The following is a 24,214-nucleotide window of genomic DNA, read 5'->3' on the forward strand; positions in this document are numbered from 1 at the left end:
GACAACTATGTTTATTTCTACTGGAGACTTCTGAAAGATGGCATGCAAACCATTATCCCATTCAGGGGGTTAATTCTCAAATACGTATTCAGTTGTGTCATTTCTCTGGTCAGCAAGGACGCTGGATATGTATCCTCTAATCCCCACACACTATTTGCTGAAAGCCACTCCTTAGCATTTCAAGGACAGCGAAGGCCTCAAGCAGGTGCTTGCAATAAGACTCCTACTGGTGGCATGTGCGGGAATGGTGACTGCCAGGGAATATGGGAGCGGCACTGACACCTTCTGCTACACCCCTGATGGTTCCTGATTGGTTTCTTTCCTCCCCTTTGGCTCTCAGCAGTTCACCTTATTTTGCCATCTTTCATAGTCCTTGCAGTTCTTCTCTTTGCTCCCTCCAGAAGAACTAGCATCTTTCTAAATGGCCTATTAGTTCTAAAATAGAAGCACTTTACTGATTATTTATCTAATTAATAAGAGGCAAAAATGTCAGTTCCATTATGATTTTATACCAAAACAGTTTTGTGATACAATCAAAGAAAATACTGGTTGGAGACTCAAATACAAACTTCTTTTTATTTTCAACAACAAAAGCAACACAACAAAGAGAAATTAATCCACTAATCTGTAACTCTAACACAGTCTTATCACAAAGCTATCCGCAATAAATAAAAACACATTACTAGTAATCAAGTAAGACTCTTCTTGAGACTCTCTAGGGTTTTGTGTGTATTTTAAACAAAATTGGGTGGTAGATAGAAAAAAAACAAAACAAAAAAAAATACGTGCTAACGACTTGACTGACAAGGACTTGAAGAAAAGACAACCAAGGAACAGGGTCCCCAAATATTAAGTAAACAAAGGGAATATGGGGTTTTCAAAGCAGTTTAGAAATCAAAGCTCACTGGGGGATACAAGTGTTTGGGATAGTCCATGTTCAAGGCCTCGTAACAAAATCTTTCCGTATTTCTAGATTCTTGACTTAAAATCTATCACAATGTAGAGGAGCTTCTGCCAAAGGATAGGAGGCTTCTTATTCATGTTCCTGCAAAGACCTGTCTCCTCTCCTAAATTTTCCTCCTTTGACTTGGTCACTAGCTCCTGTCACCAGCATGACAGGGGTTCCGTTCCAGAAAAGGATTACTACTACATGGATCAACCTCTTTCTGGTTTAGACTTTCCTTTCATAAACACACTGATACTGCCAGGAACAGCTCTAAATATATCCAATTTCTCTTATTTTTATCCTCCTACCAACCCGGCTTGGCTACAAAATCTAGGACTCAGAGCAATGACAGCATTGGTCAGAAGACAAGTGTCAATTCCAATATAAGAATCTCTGAAGTTCAATGGTCACAAATTTTTTTACCACTTCATCTGCCATACCTTTTTTCTTTTCTCATTATCTTTGCAATTATTTCTTTCGAAATTCAATCCTCCGAGCTACATTCTGAGCACCAAATTTTTTGATCAATGCATCTCGGGTAGCCTCATCATCTTTTTGTAAATCTAAGTCATCCTGTCGAGACCAAATGGGATATCCATCAGCCCTCTGACCAGATTCTAAAAAGGAGGTAGTAGCCTCCAGCTCACCACTATTTTTTAGGAAGGCCTGTGTAACTGTTGACAGATCCAAGTTAAACTTTTCCATTAACTGCCGGATGATCTTAATGGCAGCTCCCACCTCTGGTGGAGAAACTTTTTCTTCTTCTTCTTCTTCCTCATCAGGTTGTGTTTCTGAGTCTTCCTCAGGTGTGGGTAGATCGTCATCACACATTGTTATGTGTATTTCAAAATCAGGGGTCTCCTCCTAGAAAAAGTAACGAATAAGACCAATCTAATTACCAAATCACACTTACTCTTGCAACATTTGGCCTCTCCCAATTACCACCTCTTGCCCTTTTCTTCCAATCACACTAGACTTCCTCCAGTTCCTCTAATATGCCATAGACCTTCTTATATTTATTCGTGCTGGATGTATGTACATACGTGTGAGTATGTGTAGTATCTACATATATGTATGGACTGGGTAAGGAAGAGTGTGCAGGTGTGCGTGTGCGTGTGCACACACGAGTATGTATATATAATTAATTCTGGTATTCCAATAGAACATTAGAAGCTACACTGAATGTGAAAAAATATATATATGAATACACATACACACATGTATGCATTAATGTATTTGTTTAAAGCATTACTTCGTTCCCAGGTTATAAGCTCCGTAAGGGCAGGAATTGTATCTGTTTTGCTCACCATCACATTCCCAGTGCCTACCAATGCCTGCACATAATAAGTACTCAAAAAACATTGCTGTATGAATATATTAAGGCCTCCAAGCCATACTAACTATATTCAGGCACATTATAAAGTATGTTACATGAGAAGAGACCTATGTAGGCCCTGTCTGGGAGTTGTTGAGAACATTTGAAAAGTTTTTGGAAAATGAACCAAATATCAAATAATAAAACTCAGACCACAAAAGGCAACAATCCCTAAATTCTGCCAATTCTTATGCATTCCTTCATTCACCAATTACAGAAACTTAGTAAGAAAAATTAATTTAAAAGATCCTTTTTCTTGAAGAATATATATATACATAAATAATTTGGATTTTTTTAAAAATTACTCATTATTTTATGGTTCCTGCCTTTCTTTCTATAAAACGATGATTAAATATGGGATTCCAAGAGAGTATTAGAAGCTAGACCAAATATGGAAGAGATAAAAAAAATTCCCAAAAAGCTCTAAATAAACAAAAAGCTAAACTTGCTTAATAAAACTAAATTCTTTAAAAAATTATGTTTATGTTCCTGAGAAGCATAAGAACATTTTTAAAAGATAAATCCACAGTCTTAACTTGAAAAACTTACACTGAGATCAAAGTACTCAAAATGGGATACTTTATACTGCTTAAAAAATAATTCTCCCCAACTGCTCTACCTCTCCCCGTCAAGGTTTCCTGCCAAAAAACTAAAGCTACATGCCTGAAACCTAAATCAGTTCCATTTTCCATTTTCCTCCTCTACCTTGAACTTCTCTTACCTTTCCAGGCCTTGGGTGTATAAAAAGGGTAGATGGGATGACCAATTTCAAAGAATGAAGGCATGGAAAAAATGAGTTAAATCTAATTAACATACCACAACCTCCTCAAATTCCGGGGTGGTTTCTATATGCGTCTTTTTGACTGCTTCTTCATTCTCCTGGACCTCTTCCTTTACAGATTCTTCTTCAGGCAAGTCTGGAGTTCTCTTATTCTGTGGCTCTATTAAAGGAAACAACAGCACCAAATTAGAATGAGCCTCTTTCACATAAAACAAAAATACAGTGCATGCTTTGTAAACTCTGGGCCAAAAGTGAGCCTGAACTTTTTGTCTATTAGAAGATATTTGTCTTTGATCAGAGGATAAGAATAACATAAGGCATGCATGTTCAATAATTTCTACTAGTTTCTGAAAAGTTGCACTATCCAAATGGTGATAATTTTTCTAGGATCTGACATGTAAAATAAAAATACTCTTGAAGTTTAATTCATTTTTTGCTTTGTATTGATAGATTTTGCAAATTAACAAAACTGGGCAATAAATCGGGTTCTCTCAGGATTCTTTGGCAGATCCTGAGATGGAGGTTAGTATGTAAGGTGTTTATTAGGGAGTGTGCCTAGGAAAACCCCTATTGAAGAGAAGAAAGCAGATGGGCAGACAAAATAGCTGTGAAATAGTACCAATAGGACCTCAGCTAAAATGAAGCTAGGACGGTCCTTTAGAGTTGACCAAGTTGGGGCAAGAGAGCCAAGACTTTATATAAAACTCTACACAGATCAGTCACACCAATCTACCACATACCACCTACAGAAAGACCCCTAAAGCTAAACATACTCTTGGTTCCCCTTTACTCTTTGTTCTCTGAGGATTTAACTTTGCTCTTTTCTACCTAACAAAAACTGAACGTTAAGGGGAAGCATGAGGGGAGTTTTTTTGTGATGGAACTGTTCTGTATCCTGATTTTTGGTGGTAGTTACAAAAATCTATACATGTGTTAAAACACGTAACTGGAAAACGGTATGGCAGTTGCCCAAATATTAAGCATAAAATTACCATATGATCCAACAATTCCACTTCTGGGTATATACCTCCCAAAAATTAAAGCAGGGTCTCAAACAGATATTACTATACCCATATTTATAACAGCATTATTCACAATAGCCAAGAAACACAAACAACCCAAATGTCCATCGATAGATGAACTGATAAACAAAATGTGGTATATACATAGTGGAATATTATTCAGCCCTAAAAAGGAATGAAATTCTGACATGAGACATTATGCTAAGTGAAATAAGCCAGACACAAAAGGACAAATATTGTATGATCCCACTTATATAAGGTACCTAGAGATCAAATTCATGGACAAAAAGTAGAATGGTGTTTGTCAGGGGATGAGGGGAGGGAGAAATAGCAAGTGTGTGTTTAATGGATATAGAGTTTCAGTTTTGGAAGATCAGAGTTCTGGAGATGGATGGTAGTGATGGTCACCTGACAGTACGAATGTACTTACAACACCTAAAAATGGTTAAAGTGGTAAAATTTATGTAATGTACATTTTAGACTAAAAATTTTTTTATTTTTTTTATTTTTATTTTTCAGTTACAATTGACATTCAATATTAGTTTCAGGAGTACAGCATAGTGGTTAGACATTTAAACAATTTACAAAGTGATCCCCCTGATAAGTCTGGTACCCACCTGGCACTACACATAATTACCATATTATTGACTATATTCCGTGTTGTACTTTACACCCCTGTGACAATTTTGTAACTACCAATTTGTACTTCTTAATCCCTTCACCTTTTTCACCCTCTGCACCCCAACCCCCTCCCATCTGGCAACCATCAGCTTGTTCTCTGTATCTATGAGTCCATTCCTGTTTTGTTTATTTTGTTCTTTAGATTCCACATATAAGTGAAATCATATGGTATTTGTCTTTCTTTGTCTACCTTATTTCACTTAGCATAATACCCTCTAGGTCCAGCCATGTTGTTACATTAAAAATAAATTTGAGGGGGCCGGCCCGGTGGCTCAGGCGGTTGGAGCTCTGTGCTCCTAACTCCGAAGGCTGCCGGTTCGATTCCCACATGGGCCAGTGGGCTCTCAACCACAAGGTTGCCGGTTCTACTCCTCAAGTCCCGCAAAAAATGGTGGGCTCCGCCCCCTGCAACTAAGATTGAACACGGCACCTTGAGCTGAGCTGCCTCCCGGATAGCTGCTGGTTGGAGCGCATCCTCTCAACCATGTTGCCAGTTCGACTCCCACAAGGGATGGTGGGCTGCGCCCCCTACAACTAGCAACGACAACTGGACCTGGAGCTGAACGGCACCCTCCACAACTAAGATTGAAAGGACAACAACTTGACTTGGAAAAAAGTCCTGGAAGTACGCACTGTTCCCCAATAAAGTCCTGCTCCCCGTCCCCAATAAAATCTTTAAAAAAGAAAAAAAGAAGCCTTATCTTTAAAGATAAGTGCTGAAATAGATAAAATGGTATGATGCCTGGCATTTGTTTCAAAATAATCCCAAATGCCTGGATTGAAAGGTATAGGTGAAAAAGAATTGGCCATCAACTATAATCAAGTGAAATCGGTTGACAAGTATATGCAGTATAGTTCATTTTACTACTCTCTCTACTTTTATAAATGTTCAAAATTTTCTGCAGTAAAAAGAACAAATTGTGATTCATTCTCATAATAGAATACAATGCAATCAATGAGGAAAAGAATGAGGCAAAGTTATGCATAGACACACAAAGACTTCAAGATCAGTAAGTTAAAAGAAAGCAAACTGTAGAACTGATTTCTAGTATGCTAGTATTATGAGCAAAAAGGACATATAACAAGGAAGACAGTAGTGGTTACCCTGGGAGAGGAACCAGAAGGAGTATGGAGTAGGGAGACTTAACTTTTCATTATGTACCCTTTTGTTCCCTGAGTATATCTGTAGGATAAATTCCTAGAAGCAATATTGCCACGTTTAAGGGAACAAGCATTTTAAACATTGTTAGATGTTTTCAAAGTGCCCTCCAAAGAAATTATACCAATTTCCTTCTATTAATAATGTAATGTAGGAGTTTATTTGTTTTCATATACCTCACTAACTTTGGGTATCACCCATTTTGTTAATTTTTGACAATTTGATAAAATGTGACATTTCCTTCTTCTGGTTTACTGTTTTTAAAAACAACAACACACACATTTATTATTTCACAGTTTCCATGGGTCAGAAGTCCAGGCATGGCTTATCTGGTCCTCTGCTCAGGGTCTAGTTTCTTTTTATTTACTAACAATATTTCTGTGTTTGTTTATTGGCCATTTATTTCCTTTTCTGGAAACTTCTTGTTCCATTTCTTTTGCTCATCTTTCTACTAGCTTTTCTTTTAGTTACTAACGTCTGCAAGCTCTTTGGACGTCAAGGGAACTAACTCTGTTGCAATGTAGTGGGAGTATTTCCCAGTTTGCCCTGACATTATATCATGAGAAGCTTTTAATTTTAAGTAATCAAATACATGAAACTTTTTCTTAGTCTTCTTGGTTTCAGAACTATCACCATGCTAATATTAAAAAGTACATGCACATTTTCTCTTAGTCATTTTAGGATTTTAATGTTTACATTTAAATAGCTGATCATCAAATATTATTTTGAGTTGGGTGAATCTAGATTCATTTTGTCCCAGGTATCAAATGGCTTGCCAGTAGTCCCAACACCACTGATTTAAAAGCAAGGCTCTACATGATCTACTTCACCCATACACCTAGCCTAGCCCTGTGCTCATTCCTAGAATTCTCCTTCTTGCTTACTCTGTTCCAGCCCAACTGATCTCTGTTGCTCCAAGAACACAACATTCATATTCCCACATCAGGGCCTTTGAAATTATTCCCTCTGCCTGGAATACTCTTATTCAGATAACCCTCTGGCTTACTCTTTCATTTTCTTTGGTCTCTGCTCAAATACCAGTTTATCACAGGAACCTTCCCTTATCACCCTATAGAAAACAACCTCCTCCCCAACCTTTACCCTGATTTTTCTCTTTAGCACTTACCACTTCCCAGCTACCATGTTAAGCTCCATGACCACAGGACTTTTACTTATTGCTATATCCCAGCAGGATAACAGTGTCTGGCACTCAAATATCTGTTGAATGAATAAATCTGATATGTCACTTTTACCAAAAACAAAATTCCTACTAAGCATACTAAACGAGAAATATATGTTACCTCCCCAGATTTCAACTGTTACAAGGAAACGCCACATAAGAGAAGTGGGGAAAAGACATGCCTCTAAACAAAAGTGTTTGTCAATTTAAGTTGTCAATAGCCGTTATATAAAAAATGAAGCATCTTAACGACTTTGCACTGTGTTCTAACCCTGAATCTCAACATTCAATTCAATTGTGTTAAAATTTCACCAGGAAGCAAAGACTCTTGTGTGACTACACATTCAATTAAGCCAAAACATGAAAACAAACTGACCTGGCATGCCTTTAAAACAGTTCATACTGAACCTACCTGAACATATAAGTATTTTTTAGAACTGGTGGTTGCCAGAGGGGAAGGAAATGGAGAGATGGGGGGAACAGGTGAAACAGATGAAGGTGATCAGGAGGTACAAACTTCCCGTTACAAAACAAGTAAGTCACCTGGATGTAATGTACAGTACAGAGAACGTAGTCAGTAACTTTGTAGGGTGACAGATGGTGACTAGATTTATTGTGATAATTCCATAATGCATAAAAATATTGAATCACTGTTGTACACCTGAAATTAATGTATTATAGTTCAACTTATAATTCAATAATTAAAATGACTCTCCAAAAAGATACCCACGAAGCTGGTTCCTCCCGCCCCCCTTGCCTCTAGGGAAGAAAACTGGAATCTGATACAAGGGGAGAATTTCCTATATATTTTACTCTTTTTGCACATAAATGTCAAACGGTGTCAATATCCTAGTTATTGAAAAGGAAACGGAAATTAAACTTGAGATTAGAAAATGGTGCAATTTTACCAAACGACGTTAACCAAAGAGGCCAAAATGGACGCCAGGAAGCGGGAAAGGCGCCCCGCCCCCTTCAGCACGCTCGTCCTCACCCCCGCTGTCAGCAGCTTCCGGGTCTTCCTCCGCTTTCCGCTTGAGTTTCTGGCAGGACGGGCTGACTGGGGCGTCCCCCAACAGGTACTTATCCTCCTGGCCCCGCAGGTGCTTTAAGTAGCGGTCCTTCAGGGACTGCCACGAGTGCTGGGTGAGCGAACTTTTCTCCATCGCTTTCCACAAAGCGTTGCCCGTGACGGAGCTGGTTGAGCGGGCATTTTCCTTCACGTACGTCAAGATGGCCACATCGTCCGCGTCCGTGAAGACGATCCGCCCCGTGAGCGACGGCCGCTCAGCCTCCGCGGCAGCAGCGCCCTCGGCCTGAGCCCGGGTCTTTGTCTGTGGGGCCTGGTCGGCCGCGGGGGTCAGGCCCAGCCGATAGGCCTCCAGCTCGAGCCTCTCGTTACGCTCCACGCAATCTAGAATATACTGCGTGGAGATGAAGTCGCCCGAGGCCTCGTACGCCGCCTCCCCTGGCTGGGCCAGCAGCACGGCCCCGGGCTCCTGCACCCGGCACAGCGTACCGCCACCGTGCAAAATGAGTGTGGAGAGCCGGCGCTTGGCCGGGCTGGGACGCACGTAAAACGACATGGAGCTGCCATCTTCCCTCACGAACAGAGTCGAGGAATGGGTGGGCCCGTTGGGGTCTTTGCCCAGATCCATCGCCTCCGCCATAGTTAATGCCCGGAACTAAAACACAGAACATGGAACACAAGTAACCTATTGCTCCAGATGCCGCTGCCGCTAAACCCCGCACTACGCCTGCGCGGCAGTAGCAACTGTGCCCGGCCCCCGGAAGAGGCGGGGCTTCCAGCGGTGACTTGGAAATTGCGGTAAGACCTTGATTTCTTTCAGGTCTCACCCTTTGGCGAGATGGCTGCAGTGCAGCAGGCTGAGGTGAACGTGGACGAAGGCGAGCCCAAACTGAGCAAAAAGTAAGTGTCGCTGTGGGTCGTTAAGGCCTGTGCGGCCGGCGAGTCCGGGCTGGGAAATGCCTCGAGGTTCCGGCCGAGGTTCTAGTGGGTACACACACGCCGCAACGTAGCGGCTACGTGCGAACTACATTCCTCAGGGAGTCCCGGGGTGCAGGGCTGGCGGGTTCCCCCCACTGTCGTACTCCTGAAGTAAGAGAATGCGAAGAACTGAGAGGAGACGAAAGCGAAATTTATTCCTTCCGAGAAATGCATTTCTTGTACTGTTAAGCCACGCCCCGATAAGGAGATTGGAAAAATGTTAAATACCCCGGCTTTTCAGAAAGACTTTCATTTTTCTTGGCCTCACTAAGGCCATTCTGAACCTTATCAGGTCTAAAACTACCGTGCGTCTATCCATGTGGGTTATTCAAAGGGTCTGTGAGTATTGAAGGAATGACCAATGTGTGGTAGTAGAGACTGTCGTACTCAGCCAAGCTGCACTTAGTATTGCTGGATATATCACCCCAAATCCTTGGAGTGTGAAGGTAAATATAAATAAATCAAGATTAGCCACCCTTTAACGATGTCTTATATTCTGTATATACTATACTCCCTCTTAACCAGCGTTCTTCACAGGACGTAGACAATGATTTGAATAGCCTTTCTCAATACTCCCAAGAGAGGTACATAAAATAAATAGTACCATTCCAGAGGCATAGGAAAGAAGTTAGTTATAGTAGTTCATTACATGTAATGGGTGCTTGAGTGCATTAGGGCTCTCACTGAACCCTGATGGAATTGCACTCAACTAGTAAGAAAAATGAGAAAGGAAATAACCTAAATTTATGGTTTGATAGCACCCTAATATGTTATCTTGAGAGTTGTCTGATGGATCTCTCTGTTTGGAACCAGGTCTTGTATTTCTGCCTTTGGGAAAAATAGGACTTTTGATCTGTTACATCAGTAAATGAATTTTACGGTTGTAAATCACAGATACCTCCCAAGCAAGGTCTCCAGTTGAGGAGACAATTTTATGGTAAATTGAGGAAACTGGCCAGTTCCTTTCTACTGACTTTTCTTAGATTAATTGCATCTACCACTTTTTTTTTTTTTTTTCTTATTAAGGAGGGCACAGCTCACAGTGGCTCATGCAGGGATCAAAACGGCAACCCCGGTGCCATCAGCACCATGCTCCAACCAACTGAGCCAACAGGCTACCCCCATCTACTACCTTTTAAAGCCACTTTTATTTGGCAGGCACTGTGCTGGAACTATACAAACTTTTTGTCTAATCTCAATAATAACCTTGTAAAGGAGGTGTTCATGTCCATTTTTCAATTTAATAAACTGAGACTCCGGGTGATGAAACACATTGCTGAAGTGTGCATACCTAAAAGTGTGCATTCCAAGCTTTGTATACTTCCTGCACCACACCTCACATTGTCATAAAGAATGTGCTGTTGGTATAATCTAGTGATATGGGCTAAAATAATTTTATTAACATTTCCTTCTATTTCTTAACTGTTCGTGGAATTTCCTTTGGATCCCCAGTGAACCCCATTTTATGCCAACTATATTCTCCAAGTGTAAAAAGACGGCTGCTTGACAGGTGACTCATTTCCCAGTGAAAGGCCAAATTTGTTTGAATACAATAAGGAGCAAGATCCCTGTAATGCTGTTGCCTTTCCGTGTAAACATCATGTCCTGAAATTCTCTTCCACCTTCTTTCCAGAGTTCCAAACAAGTCTTATCTTTGACTCCGGTGCTTTTGTGTGGCTTACTTTTAGTTTCATTTAGAGTTTGCAGTTGACAATGACATTTCCTGTTTCCCAGTGCCAAGAGAGAGCCAGGCGCCAGGGACTTTAGAAATACTGCTTTATGTCCTTTCTCCCATTTTCTAGACTGTTGTGATCATTTCTACCTGTAAGCTATTGATTGACTTGCTAGTCACTTTTGACCCTGGATATGTACTTTTTTACCATAACCAGGACTGAGAATATTGTCAGTTATGGTTGCAGCAGAGTAAGTGTTAAGAGTTGCTCTCAGTTAAGAGGGTCTTAAGTAAAATTGGACACTAAAAGATTTTGCAACCTCCCCCTTCCCCAATCCGTAAGAGTAGGAGTTCTGGTTGGGTGTGTATATACTGTCTGTCCCATCTGACACCACATCTCTGTTTCCTGTTAGGTGGTGGTAATCATTAGTTCCAGGGTGTTCTGCCATGTTGACGCAAGCTGCTGTAAGGCTTGTTAGGGGGTCCCTGCGCCAAACCTGGGCACAGTGGGGGCAGAGGGAGCTGCGACTGTGTCAACTTGCTCCTTTCACAGCGCTTCACAAGGACAAGGCACTTTCTAATAAAGGAAGGTTGGTGCCCATTACCTTCTTTATTGTGTGGGAGCAAAGTCCTTCCCTTATAAGTCCTTATTTGTTAAGCCTCTGGCTAATCATTGCATTTGTTGGTAAGGAAACAAAAAGCCCTGCTACCAAAACCAATAGTCTTTTCTCATTTTCTCTTTAATAAATTCAAATTCTCTGTCTTTAGATTCTTGAGATGACTTGTGGATCTTATTCTAGAACAGTGCTGAAACAAAACCCTTCTATGAATAAAGAATTTGTAATGCAGGTTGTTTTCGTTTTCCTGCCTTTCTGGAATTTGTTTGCTCCTGAGATTAACTTGGTTTCTAGTCTTATTTCTATTCCCAGAACCTTTTTGGATTATCCTTGGGATTGATTTAATATAAAAAACAACCACTATTTGAATAGGATTATTTATTAATGCTAAGAAAAACCAAATAGGATTAGATGCCTCCTGACTGAATTACAGCACACTGTTAACATTGGTGGTTTGAAAGAATGAGCAATTCTATTTAAATAATGAGGGTATCTCTCTCTACCCAAATCTGCTTGGTTTATGGGTTCAGATAGGAAGGTTTCAGATCATAAGGGATACCGAGTTGTATGAATCACTTTACTTTTTGAGTCTCAGGTGACAAGTATTATACCAAGAGTGGAGAGTGAGGAATTTGACCAAATCTGTAAGGTTTCTGTGCTGGTGCAGAGTGAAGGGTTAAGCTAGTGAGGGATACCTAGAATAGCTCACATTTACATGCTTACTAAATGCTAGGGACAGGGTCATCTCTGTACATACATTATTACTGTCTATTACCCATTTTACAGATGGGGAGAAGTTAAGTCACTTGCCCATGGTCACATAACTGATAAGTCGGTGTGTCAGAATTTAGCCCCAGGCAGTCTGACTGCAAAGATGGTGTATTATCCCCTACACTGCTGCTTTATGCACTGTTCTTCCAAGTTTGTTGTCAGAGTCAGACTCCAGTGGGCAGAGTGAGACCAGTACTGAAGGCATTGTCAATGCACTGATCAATGCTGTGGGAGAGATTATCAGTGGAGTGTCTTCTTGAACTCTGAAGAGCCACCCTTCCCCACCCCAGACTAACCCACTCCTCGGGCATGGGTGGGGAGGGGTGGCAGACAGCTGGAGATGTATCCTTACCACATCAGGTCTGGTACTCAAGGAACTTCATATTCTGCAGAGGATACCGAACAGTTAAGATTCAGTCCCTGGCCTCAAGGCGCTCCCTAGCCTGATTAGCTTGAGAAAAGCCTATCTTACTGATTTTCTGGAAAACTTATTTTCCTGTTCTAAATGTAAACTAACGTGTAGGAGTTTTCTTTGTCCTGGTGTGTCTTGATTTTAGTTGGGACCTAAGGCCAAGGACCTCAGACTGGAAAATAGAAATTGAAAAAGAGCTTTCTCAATGCTTATTTTTTCTTTGTCTCACATATCAAGTTGAGTGACCAAGAGACTAGAAGTGGGGGTGCACAACTGTGCAGGAGCATTTCCTTCAGGCTGTTCATCATTTTGATAAGTGGGCTGTGGGGCAGAACATAGTAGAGGACTCTTCAGGCAAATATCACTTTGAACATTTTTGTCTTCCCAATAGTGAGCTAAAGAGACGCCTGAAAGCTGAGAAGAAAGTAGCAGAGAAGGAGGCCAAGCAGAAGGAGCTCAGTGAGAACCTAAGCCAGGCCAATGCTGCCGCCCCCGGCCACACCACTAACAGTGACGTGGGTGCTGAGGAGGAGAGCCTGGACCCAAACGTGAGTCTCTGGACCACCACCCTGGCGGGGCGGGGAAGCTTCTGATGGCACTTGGGGCAAATCCCTTGGGACCAGTGACTAAGACGATACATAGGAACTGGAATGGGCACTGGGCCCTGGGTCATTGTAAGAGGATGAGCAAGGGCCTGCCACTCCATTTGGTTAAAAGCACAGGCCATAAGCATTCTTATCAACTCCCAACAGGCATTTGACAGAATCTAGTACTTCCAAGTGACTGATTAATCTTTCTTGGAACTGTTGGGCCTTATAGCAGTCCCAGAGAAAGTTCTCCCTAAAGATAGGCTAGGGTATACTTTAGACCAGAGACTGGCAAACTGTGGTCCTCAGGCCAGATCCACTATCCCTAGGCCCCCATCTCATCCCTCCTGCCTGGTATTGAAATAAAATTGTATTAGCACAGCGATGCTCATTTTTAACATCCTCTAGGCCCCATGGGCCTGCCGCAGAGAAAAGTCTAATGTGGGTGCTAAGTGGGAAAGAGCCTAAGTGACTCCATGCTGACACATCCAGAAAAGTAGTAACCCAGGCCACCTGTACCATTTAGGCAGAACTCCAGTTCTTCTTTTTGTTGAATTCTTTCTTTTAAGTACAAATCTCACTCCATATCCAATCCTGTGATTTCAAGGGTGGGAGGTAGTCAGTTAAGAAACTTGAGTGTATTGGGGCCACTCTAAAGCATAATACAATACTCTGCTAGATGGACCACTGTCCTGACCAGGTTCAACTTCTCAAAGGCATTTTCGTGTTTGTGTTTATATTTAAATAGCAATACTACAAGATCCGCTGCCAGGCAATCCACCAACTGAAGGTCAACGGAGAAGACCCATACCCACACAAGTTCTATGTAGACGTCTCACTCACTCACTTCATCCAAGAATACAGTCACCTGCAGCCTGGGGACCACCTGAGTGACATCACCGTAAAGGTGGCAGGTACGAGGACTCCATGTCAGTTTGCTGAGCCCCCATAGCAGGGGGGCCTCTCCAGCAGCACAGAGGAAGGTCTGGGTTGGTCTTGCTCTCAAGCAGCCCTTAATTTACAAAAGATTAAATCCTATCTTTTATTTGCCCCCCCCCCCCAAAAAAAAGTAAAAGTATTAGTTGCAGAAAATTTAGAACATTCAAAGAAGCAAAGAGAGAAAGGTTTAATGATCCATAATCCCAACACCCAGAGAGAAACCCCTGCGAATGCCTAAATGCCCAAGTCTTCTTTAAAGTCCAGTAATTTTACTAAAGGCTGTCTTCTTGTTACTTATTCTGGGTCAATATTCTCAAGTACACAGTATGCCCTTTAAATGTGTATTTTCAAGTCTTTTCATTTTAGGAAGTTTTTTTCTCTTTATACTTTGATTTTTAATTTTATCCTCCATTCTAACTTGTTTCTCTTAAGGCATTCTTTGTTGTATTCAGTAACTGATTTCTTTTTAGTCTTCGTTTCTGAAATATTTCATTTCTAATTTTTTCATGTGTCCCCTCATTTCTTAGTTTTTCTCAATCTGATTTGTGTTCTTTCATGTTTTGTGTAACTTAATGTTGCTTAGCTCATTGTGAAATAGAATTTTTTTCTGTTTTTCTAAGTATGTCTTCTTGAGTGCTTTCATTGTCCATAAGAATGTTATTCTTATCTTTTTTATTTAATAGGTTCATATGGTATTTGACCTAAATACTTCTATGTTGCTTGCTTATTTTTATGTGAAATTAGTTTTCCCAAATGTTACAAGGAAACGTGGTTCAGATAGCTTTTCCAACCTCACCAAACTAGCTCCCTCTTCTGTTGTTTTTGTGAAGTGTTTAGAACTATAAAGCAGCTTGCTCTCGGAGATTTCCAGGCTCTCAATCCCCTTCATATTTGCTGCATCTTCTCTTTCCTTTGTCTCTGTTTTCCTGGTCTTACTCAATTTTGTGGGGCCTTGGCCTAGAAGAGATCCGTGGCTATTAAATTTAGAGAGCTTCTGGGGGCTACATTAAAAGGGCTTCATCACCTAGACCTTCTTAATGTGACCCATTATACTCTCATATGGCAGTGGGCAGAGCCCCTCCCAATTTCAGCTGCTGTCCTCCATTTGGCCTGCCACACTTTCTAGTAAATACCAATGGCTGTTTGGTAGATTTCCAGTTCTCAGACAATTCATTGCTCCCTACATGGAGGTCTTGGGGCTCTTGGTGGTTTGCCCCATTGCTTATATTTGGGGATTCTTGGGACTATCTTCCCACATAATTTTCTTGTAAATTCTGTCCATGGCTTTTTGGCTTTGCCTGTCTAGTTGTATTTTGTATTTTTATGTGAGAATTCAGGAAGATCCAAAACTATGCTGCCGCCAACACCACTCTCTTCCAACATTTAGTTAACATCTTTAAAACCAGATCTGCCTACACATCGTTAGCTGGTTTGAATGGGGATCCAACACTGTTATGAAGACAGAGGTAGGGCTTATGCCTCAGGCTAAAATCAAATTGTTCTGGTTTATGTTGTGTCTGGACACAAAAAATGCAGAGGGAGCTTTTTTGGCACTGATATCATGAAATGGCTTCTGCTTCTATCAGTCAGTATTTTTGCTATTCTTTTTCTAGGTAGGATCCATGCCAAAAGAGCTTCTGGGGGAAAGCTCATCTTCTATGACCTTCGAGGAGAGGGTGTCAAGTTGCAAGTCATGGCCAATTCCAGGTACATAGAAATAATCCAATTATATGGTTTCTAGATTGGACCAGAGCAACATGTTTGGGAACAAAGTCCCATGTGTTCTTCTCTTCCCCTTGGTATTTAAGGTTAGAAGAAGTGGTTTATGGTTGGGTAAGGCTCAAGAGAGAATAAAAAGGCTACATGGTCACCTGGCGAGTGATGACTGCTCTCGGGTTGTGTAGCAGTTAAAAATAAAAGATAATACTTTTTAATAGTTGACCTTGAATCTGAGATTTTTCTTGGGCTCATATTAACCAGGCATTAACAGTTTAGTGAGGGTTCCAGAGTAAATCCGTGGTCAGTTTTAATTTGGAATGTTGCATATTGAATTACATTTTCCTTTCACTCAGGAACTATAAATCGGAAGAAGAATTTGTTCGTATCAATAACAAACTGCGTCGGGGAGACATCATTGGAGTTCAGGGGAATCCTGGGAAAACCAAGAAGGGTGAGCTGAGCATCATCCCCTATGAGATCACACTGCTGTCTCCTTGCTTGCATATGTTGCCTCATCTTCACTTTGGCCTCAAAGACAAGGTAAGCTCTCATGGCCTCCTAACTGTGGTTTATCATCATACCACTGAATCAGACGTATTAGTGATCTCTGTTTTTGGTTTAGGAAACACGATATCGTCAGAGATACTTGGACTTGATCCTGAATGACTTTGTGAGACAGAAATTTATCATCCGCTCTAAGATCATCACATATATAAGAAGTTTCTTGGATGAGTTGGGATTCCTAGAGGTGATGGAGAGTTCCTTACCTGGCATGATGAGCTGCCTTCCTGTGCTTGCCTCTTACTATACCTTCCCTTCACCATGGCAGATACTGTGTCAATATCCTTCATGTTCAATGAAAAGTCCTCTTTTGCCAATGTCTTTGTACCACCTTGTTTATTTAATGCCCTAATTAGGAGGGTAGGACCTGACTTCTAAGATAATGCTCAAAGTGTAAGGCCATCCACACACTCACGAAGCCACATTCAATGTGTTAATGACTCATTCTGCTTTTTTGTAGCATTAAGAAATATATTTTAGGAAAAAAAGGGTGAGTGCATGTTATTATAAAATAAATTCAAATAATAAAGAAGTAAACAGAAGCAAAACTGAAAGTCCCCTTTTATTTCTAACTAACTTCCCAACTTGCTTTTGATATGTATCCTTCCGTGCCATTTACTCTGCATATATACATGTGTACCGACACATATTGCAAATGGGGTACCTGTTTTGAAAGTGTTTTATTTTATTTTAAACATAAATGAAGTCACTATATGTATTATGGACCTTTTTGGGGGGGTTTTCCACCTAATATATTCTGGAGCCCTTTGCATGTCTGTCTCTCTTGCTTTCTGATTTTCTCCTATAAGGTTTCAGTGAACATCTTTGTGCTCATTTGCAAGTGTTTCTGTCAGATGGATTTCTAGAAGTAGAACAACTAAGTCAAAGGATAAGCAGTTCAATTTTTAGTAAACACTGCACATTACACTCAAAGGCTGTACCCCATTTAGATTCCCACTTACAGCTTGTAAAAATTTATGGTACAGTAAGTCCTCCCTTAATGCTGTCAATAGGTTCTATGATTTTAAGTAAAACAACATATAGTGAAAGCTTTTTCCCACAGGCTAATTGATATAAACAAGAGTTAAGTTCCTGTCATTGTTACAACTAACATTAACAAAACACAGTTATTCAAGGACCTGCTGTACTCTATTAATGGTGTTTGGTATTAATAGAAATTGAGGCGCTATTCTAGAAAATCAAGCTGTCTCTACTTTTTTGTCAAACATTAGCACATTATTATTGAACTTGTACTTGGGGTTATAACAGGCCTAGATGATATCACATGCAAAGCATGAGCTATCCCCAAGGCCTCTGTCCAAGGACTAAATGTTTGAGCTCCTCTGTCCGAGGACTAAATGTTTCTCCCTGTCTTTTAGATTGAAACTCCCATGATGAACATCATCCCAGGAGGAGCTATGGCCAAGCCTTTCATCACCTACCACAATGAGCTGGACATGAATTTATATATGAGAATTGCTCCAGAACTCTACCATAAGGTAATCAAGAAGAAGATGCCTGTTCCCTTAGAGCAGAATGCTAGAAAACCATTGGCTAGACAAGTGCAGTCAGAAATAAGAGAAAGAGTGAGAGTAGAACAGCCAGGAGAATAAATACCTTAATTTGTTTGATACTTCTAGAATTTCTCTACAAGATCAGTAGAACATTGCAAATCAGAGGGCAAAGGGGTTGCCTTTTCTAGGTGTACAGATCCTCCTAACCTTTGGTTTCCATTATACTTTTAAGTTTATAGTTCTCCTTAAATTAGATCTGATTTTAGTCTTTAGTAGAAGATAGAGCTTAATCTCTGTCTAGAAGTTGGAAATAACTACCTTCAAATCATCAGAGTAAATATCGAAGACTATCATTCAAGATTCTTAGTTGCAGACAACAGAACCCGTTCTAATTACTTTAAGCAAAAGAAAAAGGTATTCACAAATATAAGGACTCTCACAATTTCTGGGAGAATTAGAGAGTTAGGCTTGGAGACCACATGTTTAAGAATGATTCTGAATCATGTCACTGGGCCTTCTCATGGAGAACCCAGTATCTTTTTCACTAGGCACAGTTACCACAGCTCATAACCCTGGCACCTGGCACAGATCACTGCCCATAGGACCTCTGTAGTTACTACTTCTAAAAACTGGTATCTCTGGCCCCCCTTTGCCAGAAGGAATTCTGTGCAATACCTACATCTTCTTTCAGTAGTTTCCCCATTGAAGTCTCATGGGTGTGTCTGATTGGTGGAATGTTTGGGTTACGTGTCTGCATCCTAATCCCAAGACAAGCTTCTTTCTTGGGGAGGCTCGCACTCACAAGATGGGGGACACCCCAGACAAAAGAGTATTCAGAGGTCCTGGACAGCCAAAATAAATGATTACTGTCCACTACAAAGGCCTAAAGAGAATAGAGTACTCTGCATTTAGGTAGAGACCTGAGATGTGAAAACCAAGTTACAACTTTTATAGACAGAAACTTTCCAGAGTCATTAAGGCACAATTAGCTGCTATGACCATGGCCGTGTGTTACTAGATGCTGGTGGTTGGTGGCATTGACCGAGTGTATGAAATTGGACGGCAGTTCCGGAATGAAGGAATTGACTTGACTCACAACCCTGAGTTCACCACTTGTGAGTTCTACATGGCCTACGCAGACTATCATGATCTCATGGAAATCACAGAGAAGATGATTTCAGGTGACCTTGCCTCTTTTGACTTTCACACGTGTGTGAGGGGCTAGTGTGCTGCTTTCAGGAGGACTTCCTATTGGTCTGCTTTAAATGAGATTTCTTTTCCCAGGAATGGTGAAGCACATTACAGGTGGTTTCAAGGTCACCTACCATCCAGATGGCCCAGAGGGCCAAGCCTATGAGATTGATTTCACCCCACCCTTCCGGAGAATCAGCATGGTAGAAGAGCTTGAGAAAGCCCTGGGGGTGAAGCTTCCAGACACTAGCCTCTTCGAAACTGAAGGTGAAGTGACACACTCCTCCATTGTGTGACCCTCCTTCCTGTTTAGCTCTGAATTGGACTGGGTCAGGGCTAGAATTTCCCACAGTTATCTTTGTGTACTGTTTTACTGGAGTAGTGTGATCATTCTTCTGTCCTAACTTGTACATTTATATTACAGAAACTCGCAAAATTCTTGATGATATCTGTGTGGCAAAAGCTGTTGAATGCCCTCCGCCTCGGACCACAACCAGGCTCCTTGATAAGGTGAAAAGCCATGTACTTCAAGTACCTGCCTTCATCCAGTGGTAACCAGCCCCCTACTCCCTATGAAGGTGAACTAGAAATAAGAGAATTAACAAGTTTTGTTGTACTAAGCTCTGTGCCCAGTTATCCCAGTTACCCCTTACCAGTCATTGAGGAGTTGAAGATAAAGCCCTCTAGCTCCAGGTGTGGGTGGGAGCTGATTCTCTTCTACCTAGACTGGAACAATGAAAATGCCGTTGAGAAAGCATCTCTAGCTCTGCTTTTCTTTTTCATTAAGCTTGTTGGCGAGTTCCTGGAAGTGACATGCATCAATCCTACATTCATCTGTGATCACCCGCAGATAATGAGCCCTTTGGCCAAGTGGTAAGATAAGACTGCCCACTTGGTGTTACTATATAACACCAAAACTTAGTAGTATAAAACTACAATTTATTCATTCTCGAGATTCTGTGGGTTCATTGGGTAGTCTCTCTGTTCTATATAGTGTTGACGAGTGATTATAATAATCAAGTGATTATTTTCAACTGGGAACTGTCGGCATCTTGCTTCTCCTCCACGTGGGTGTCTCTGGGAGCATAGCCTGGGTTTTCTTACATAGCAGCTGGGTTCCAAAAGGAAGCATTCCAAAAGGATAAACCTTAGTGTGCAAACATATCAAGCTTCTGTTGATGACCCATTGGCCAAAGCAAGTCGTATGAGCAGCCCAGAGTCCTTGACAGGGACTACAGAGGGCATGAGTGCAGGAAGTATGATTCTGTGTATCGCACACAGGCTGGTTGGGAAGATAATTAGAGCTTCCATGTCTGTCTCTCTCTAACCCTCACTATTTTACCAAGTGATATTTGATGCTAAGAATGTATGCAGACTCCGGTAACACTTGAGTCAACTAGAATCCAGGAACCTCCCTTTGGTCTCCTGTCCCCAGGCACCGCTCTAAAGAGGGTCTGACTGAGCGCTTTGAGCTATTTGTCATGAAGAAGGAAATATGCAATGCCTACACCGAGCTGAATGACCCCATGCGGCAGCGGCAGCTTTTTGAAGAACAGGCCAAGGTAAGGAAGAAGAATGAGCAAAGGCACGTAATTCGTCAGTGTGCATACTCACCAGGAAGTCAATTTTAACCCTCATCTGTGTCATTTTCTGCATCTTTTGGTCACTTCAACAGAAATGAAGGATAAAGCCATGGGTTTCACTGGAGGAAGTCACATATCAAGATTGAGAACTTGACTAGTTTGGCCCTAGAATTTCTACATACAGAGAGCTTTCAGCATGATTATCTGTGTGGGGAGTATGACACTTGTCTTGAAAATACATTTGCCTAACAAGAACACAATTTTTCTCAGTTGGTACATTTATTGAGTGGCTGGGGGATGAGAGGCAGATAAAGGTTAGTGAAGACAGAGCCCCCACAGGCTGCCTGCACTAACATTGCCACTGGTGGGTAGTCTCAGGAAATGGGAGAAGGACTCTTAGGAGTCATCAGAGTCTCTGAAAATCAGTCTCACTGATTCTCGGTGAGCTGAAAATCACTGAAGCTATTTTTATGTCACAGAGAGATTTGCATGTGGAGCTATTTTTTTGTCACAGAGATTTGCATGTGTTCTGAGGTAGATTTCATCAGCCCTGACCTCCAGGTCTTTGAAAGAAATGGGTCTATCTTGGACTTACAGGGCAACCTAATTCCCAGCAAGTGCTGGGTGTCCAGAGCATGCTGGAATGGTCATCCCCGTGAGTGTTTTAACGTGCTGACTTGGACACAGACAGTGCAGCCCAGGATAGTGTCACTGTTTGGTTCTCTTCTCTTTCAGGCCAAGGCCGCTGGCGATGATGAGGCCATGTTCATAGATGAAAACTTCTGCACTGCCCTGGAATACGGGCTGCCCCCCACAGCTGGCTGGGGCATGGGCATCGACCGAGTCACCATGTTTCTCACAGACTCCAATAACATTAAGGTACAGCGACCCTCCATGTGCACACTGCTTTGACGGAGCCCCACTGTGCTGGACGCAGGGCATGGTGGGCCTGGAGAATAAGAACGGGCTTTGGGCTGGAGGGAGGAGCAGGCAAAGGAGTGACGTGCAATGCCACGGGCGGGCCTCTGACCTTAACAGAATTTGGGGGGTTTTCTACGTTAGGCACAAGGAATACTAACTGCTTACATTTCTTGAGGATCCAAAGAACATGCTAAGCTCTCGACATGCGTTACCTCATTTAACTTGTCAGCCCTCTGTGGTGTAGAAACTGTTGTTATCCCATTTTTATAGATGAGGAAATCAAATTTTAAGAGAATCCCCTGTATTTATTGATCCTTTTGACATGTACCCTAGGCAGTGCTATGCATGTGTTCTTTGCCATACTCTATAATTGAGAAGGACTGAGTTGAATTATAAGAACATATCTGTCTTTTCAGTTGCGATGTGCAGATCTCTGGGTTTTGGTTGTAACAATAACCAGAGGCAAAATGAATGGGTGGATAGCTGTGAAAAAACAACAGTGTTCTTCAAAATGCATTTTCTCTCCTGTAGGAAGTACTTCTCTTTCCTGCCATGAAACCGGAAGACAAGAAGGAAAATGTAGCAACTGCTGGTTCACTGGACACTACAGCTGGCACTTCTGTCTAAAAAATAACTGCAAGTCACATAACTCAGGCATCTTTGTATTTCTGCGAAAGATTAAGGACTGCAAGGGAATTCTTGTATATTGCTATCCATTTACTATTGCAATTCAATTTGCTTGTAAAAGAGAGAAAAGGAATTAAGAACTCCTTTTTTTAAACTCCCTGTGTTACCAAATAAACCGTTTTTCTCTACTCTTGACCTCATCATTCTTTGCCTTTGGAATGTCAACTTTTTTCTCAGGCTGCTAGCCTAATGTTTAGGATTATACCACTTTATTCAACAAATTATATTAATGTCTGCTGTGTGCCAGGCACTGTTCTAAGGAATTAGGGACACAGCAGTGAACAAAAGCCAAGTCCCTGCTTTCATGGAACTTAAATTCTTTATTTAGGGGTGGGGTGGAGGGATGGGTGTAAGCAGACAAGAAACAGGTAAAACATGTTCTTTCTGGTAATGGAAGCAAAAGCAGAGTAAGACAGAGTTGCTACTTTAGAAAGGTGGATGGGGACAGTGCATTTTTAAATATGTGATCATGGAAGACCTCTCCTAGGTAAACGTTTCTCAGCGATCTGAGAGAAAAGAGCAATCCAGACTAGAGGACCACATTTTGGAGGAACAGCAAAGGTTCTGGTGTGGCTAGAGGAGTGAGTGGAAGTGAGTGAGGGCTGGATCCCACAGGCCCGCTCCCCCCCCCCCCCCAAAGCCATGCAGACGAGTAGTTTATTATGCGTGAGATGGAAAGCCATTGGAGGGTTTGAGCAGAGGAGTGTTTTTAACAGATTATTCCAGTTAGCATGTGGAGAGCAAGAGTGAAAGTAAGGAGACCAATTAACGCTATTGCAGGGGGCTGTGGACAGATAATGGTTTAGACTTGGGTGGTTTAAAGTAGTGGCGGTGGTTATAAGTTACTGGACTCTGCCTGTGTTCCTGAGGTCAGCAGAAATTACTGATGGAATATGGGTTGGGAGGAAAAGAGGAGTCAAAAATGATTTCAAGGTTTTGGGCCCGAACAACTGAAAAGTAGATGTATTTACTGAGATGGGAAAGACAGGCAGGGCAGGTTTGAAAGGGAAGGTTGAGCATTTGGTTTTGTATATACTAAGTTTGACATGCCTCTTAGACCTCAGGTGGGGATAGCATGTTGACTAGTCAGTCTGGAGTTTTATTTTCAGCTCAATTCAGTGGGGCTAAGAATATGACAAGGGTCTGGCTGAGGCCCTGCTGTTGCAATCGAGTCCCTGATCCCTGACACGGAGGCAGCTGAGGGAACCTTTTTTCCAGTGAGTCAACAAAGGACCTATTTTTGCCCCTCAGCAACACATCTGCACGCACCTTGGTCTGGGACATGCCAGTCTACTTCCCCAGAGGTTTCTACTTCTGTAGCTGATCAAATGATCTAAGTGCAGAATTACCTAACAGGGAACTACTTCAGGGGTCTCGAGCACCTTCCCCTACCCCTTACTGTTCCTGAAAGATAGGTTCCAGGAGCACTTGGCAGTGATAGTAGATGACCGAGTGATATTTCAGAAAAAAACATCTCCACATGGGACATTCTTCAGCAAGGTGGTGGTAAGTAAACTGAAAACAGTCATTTCACCAAGGGGGAAGGCACAGCGTCAAGATAAGGTAACATTACCACTGTACCTTCAATGCAGGCCATTGGGAAAGGCATGTGGATTAATGAGGTCACAAGTGACTGGTAAAGAGCTGTTAAGTAGGCTGGGGGCAGAAGCCAGCTCTCTGGCCTCAAGGAGGCTGGGGATAGAGACCAACTGAAGCAGCAGTGGAAAGCTTTGTGGGTTTGGCAGGGAAAATGACAAGATGAAAGCTAGAAGGATTATAAAGTCCTTATTACCTCCTCAAACAGTTGAAGGCTCACAATTTGTTTACTGCTGTGTTGGAGTAAACAAAGTCATGGTCCCAAGCTTCCAGACTTGAAGGAAAATAGACATTT

At 41.7% G+C, this 24,214-nt stretch overlaps 2 protein-coding genes across 5 annotated transcripts; one reads left to right on the forward strand and one right to left on the reverse strand.

Moving 5' to 3' along the window:
* Window positions 1-562: 562 nt before the first annotated feature.
* On the reverse strand, window positions 563-8,924 carry TERF2IP (TERF2 interacting protein). The gene is made up of 3 exons (XM_019710866.3): window positions 8,136-8,924; window positions 3,138-3,262; window positions 563-1,810 (listed from the first exon to the last, which is right to left on the reverse strand). The coding sequence occupies exons 1-3, from the start codon at window positions 8,809-8,811 to the stop codon at window positions 1,415-1,417; spliced, it is 1,197 nt and encodes a 398-aa protein (XP_019566425.3). The 5' UTR covers window positions 8,812-8,924; the 3' UTR covers window positions 563-1,414.
* On the forward strand, window positions 8,143-22,451 carry KARS1 (lysyl-tRNA synthetase 1). 4 transcript variants are annotated; one of them, XM_074314552.1, is made up of 17 exons: window positions 8,158-8,220; window positions 8,992-9,071; window positions 9,442-9,595; window positions 11,235-11,411; window positions 13,013-13,169; window positions 13,957-14,122; window positions 15,761-15,854; window positions 16,220-16,406; window positions 16,489-16,614; window positions 17,807-17,926; window positions 18,960-19,122; window positions 19,226-19,399; window positions 19,557-19,642; window positions 19,920-20,005; window positions 20,568-20,694; window positions 21,451-21,594; window positions 22,168-22,451. In XM_074314552.1, the coding sequence occupies exons 4-17, from the start codon at window positions 11,269-11,271 to the stop codon at window positions 22,261-22,263; spliced, it is 1,869 nt and encodes a 622-aa protein (XP_074170653.1). In that variant the 5' UTR covers window positions 8,158-8,220; window positions 8,992-9,071; window positions 9,442-9,595; window positions 11,235-11,268; the 3' UTR covers window positions 22,264-22,451. The 4 variants fall into 4 exon arrangements, with proteins under 4 accessions (XP_019566416.1, XP_074170653.1, XP_074170652.1 ...); XM_074314551.2 differs by lacking the exon at window positions 9,442-9,595 and having other exon boundaries at window positions 8,178-8,220; XM_019710852.3 differs by lacking the exon at window positions 8,158-8,220 and having other exon boundaries at window positions 8,970-9,071; window positions 9,422-9,595.
* The last annotated feature ends 1,763 nt before the right edge of the window (window positions 22,452-24,214 follow it).

This window comes from Rhinolophus sinicus, chromosome 8 (assembly GCF_057876585.1).
Source record: "Rhinolophus sinicus isolate RSI-liver-muscle chromosome 8, RSI-T2T, whole genome shotgun sequence".
Classification (NCBI taxonomy): Eukaryota; Metazoa; Chordata; class Mammalia; order Chiroptera; family Rhinolophidae; genus Rhinolophus; species Rhinolophus sinicus.

Bases quoted from the DNA above. Each gene is read 5' to 3' on its own strand.
- TERF2IP (XM_019710866.3), bottom strand. From the start codon at position 8,811: ATGGCGGAGGCGATGGATCTGGGCAAAGACCCCAACGGGCCCACCCAT. The intron at 3,263-8,135 runs GTGAGGACGAGC...TTCCTTTAATAG, and splicing joins GGAAGCTGCTGACAGCGGGG to AGCCACAGAATAAGAGAACT. The intron at 1,811-3,137 runs GTATGTTAATTA...TACTTTTTCTAG, and splicing joins CGGAATTTGAGGAGGTTGTG to GAGGAGACCCCTGATTTTGA.
- KARS1 (XM_074314552.1), top strand. From the start codon at position 11,269: ATGTTGACGCAAGCTGCTGTAAGGCTTGTTAGGGGGTCCCTGCGCCAA. The intron at 20,006-20,567 runs GTAAGATAAGAC...TCCTGTCCCCAG, and splicing joins ATGAGCCCTTTGGCCAAGTG to GCACCGCTCTAAAGAGGGTC. The intron at 20,695-21,450 runs GTAAGGAAGAAG...CTTCTCTTTCAG, and splicing joins TTTTTGAAGAACAGGCCAAG to GCCAAGGCCGCTGGCGATGA.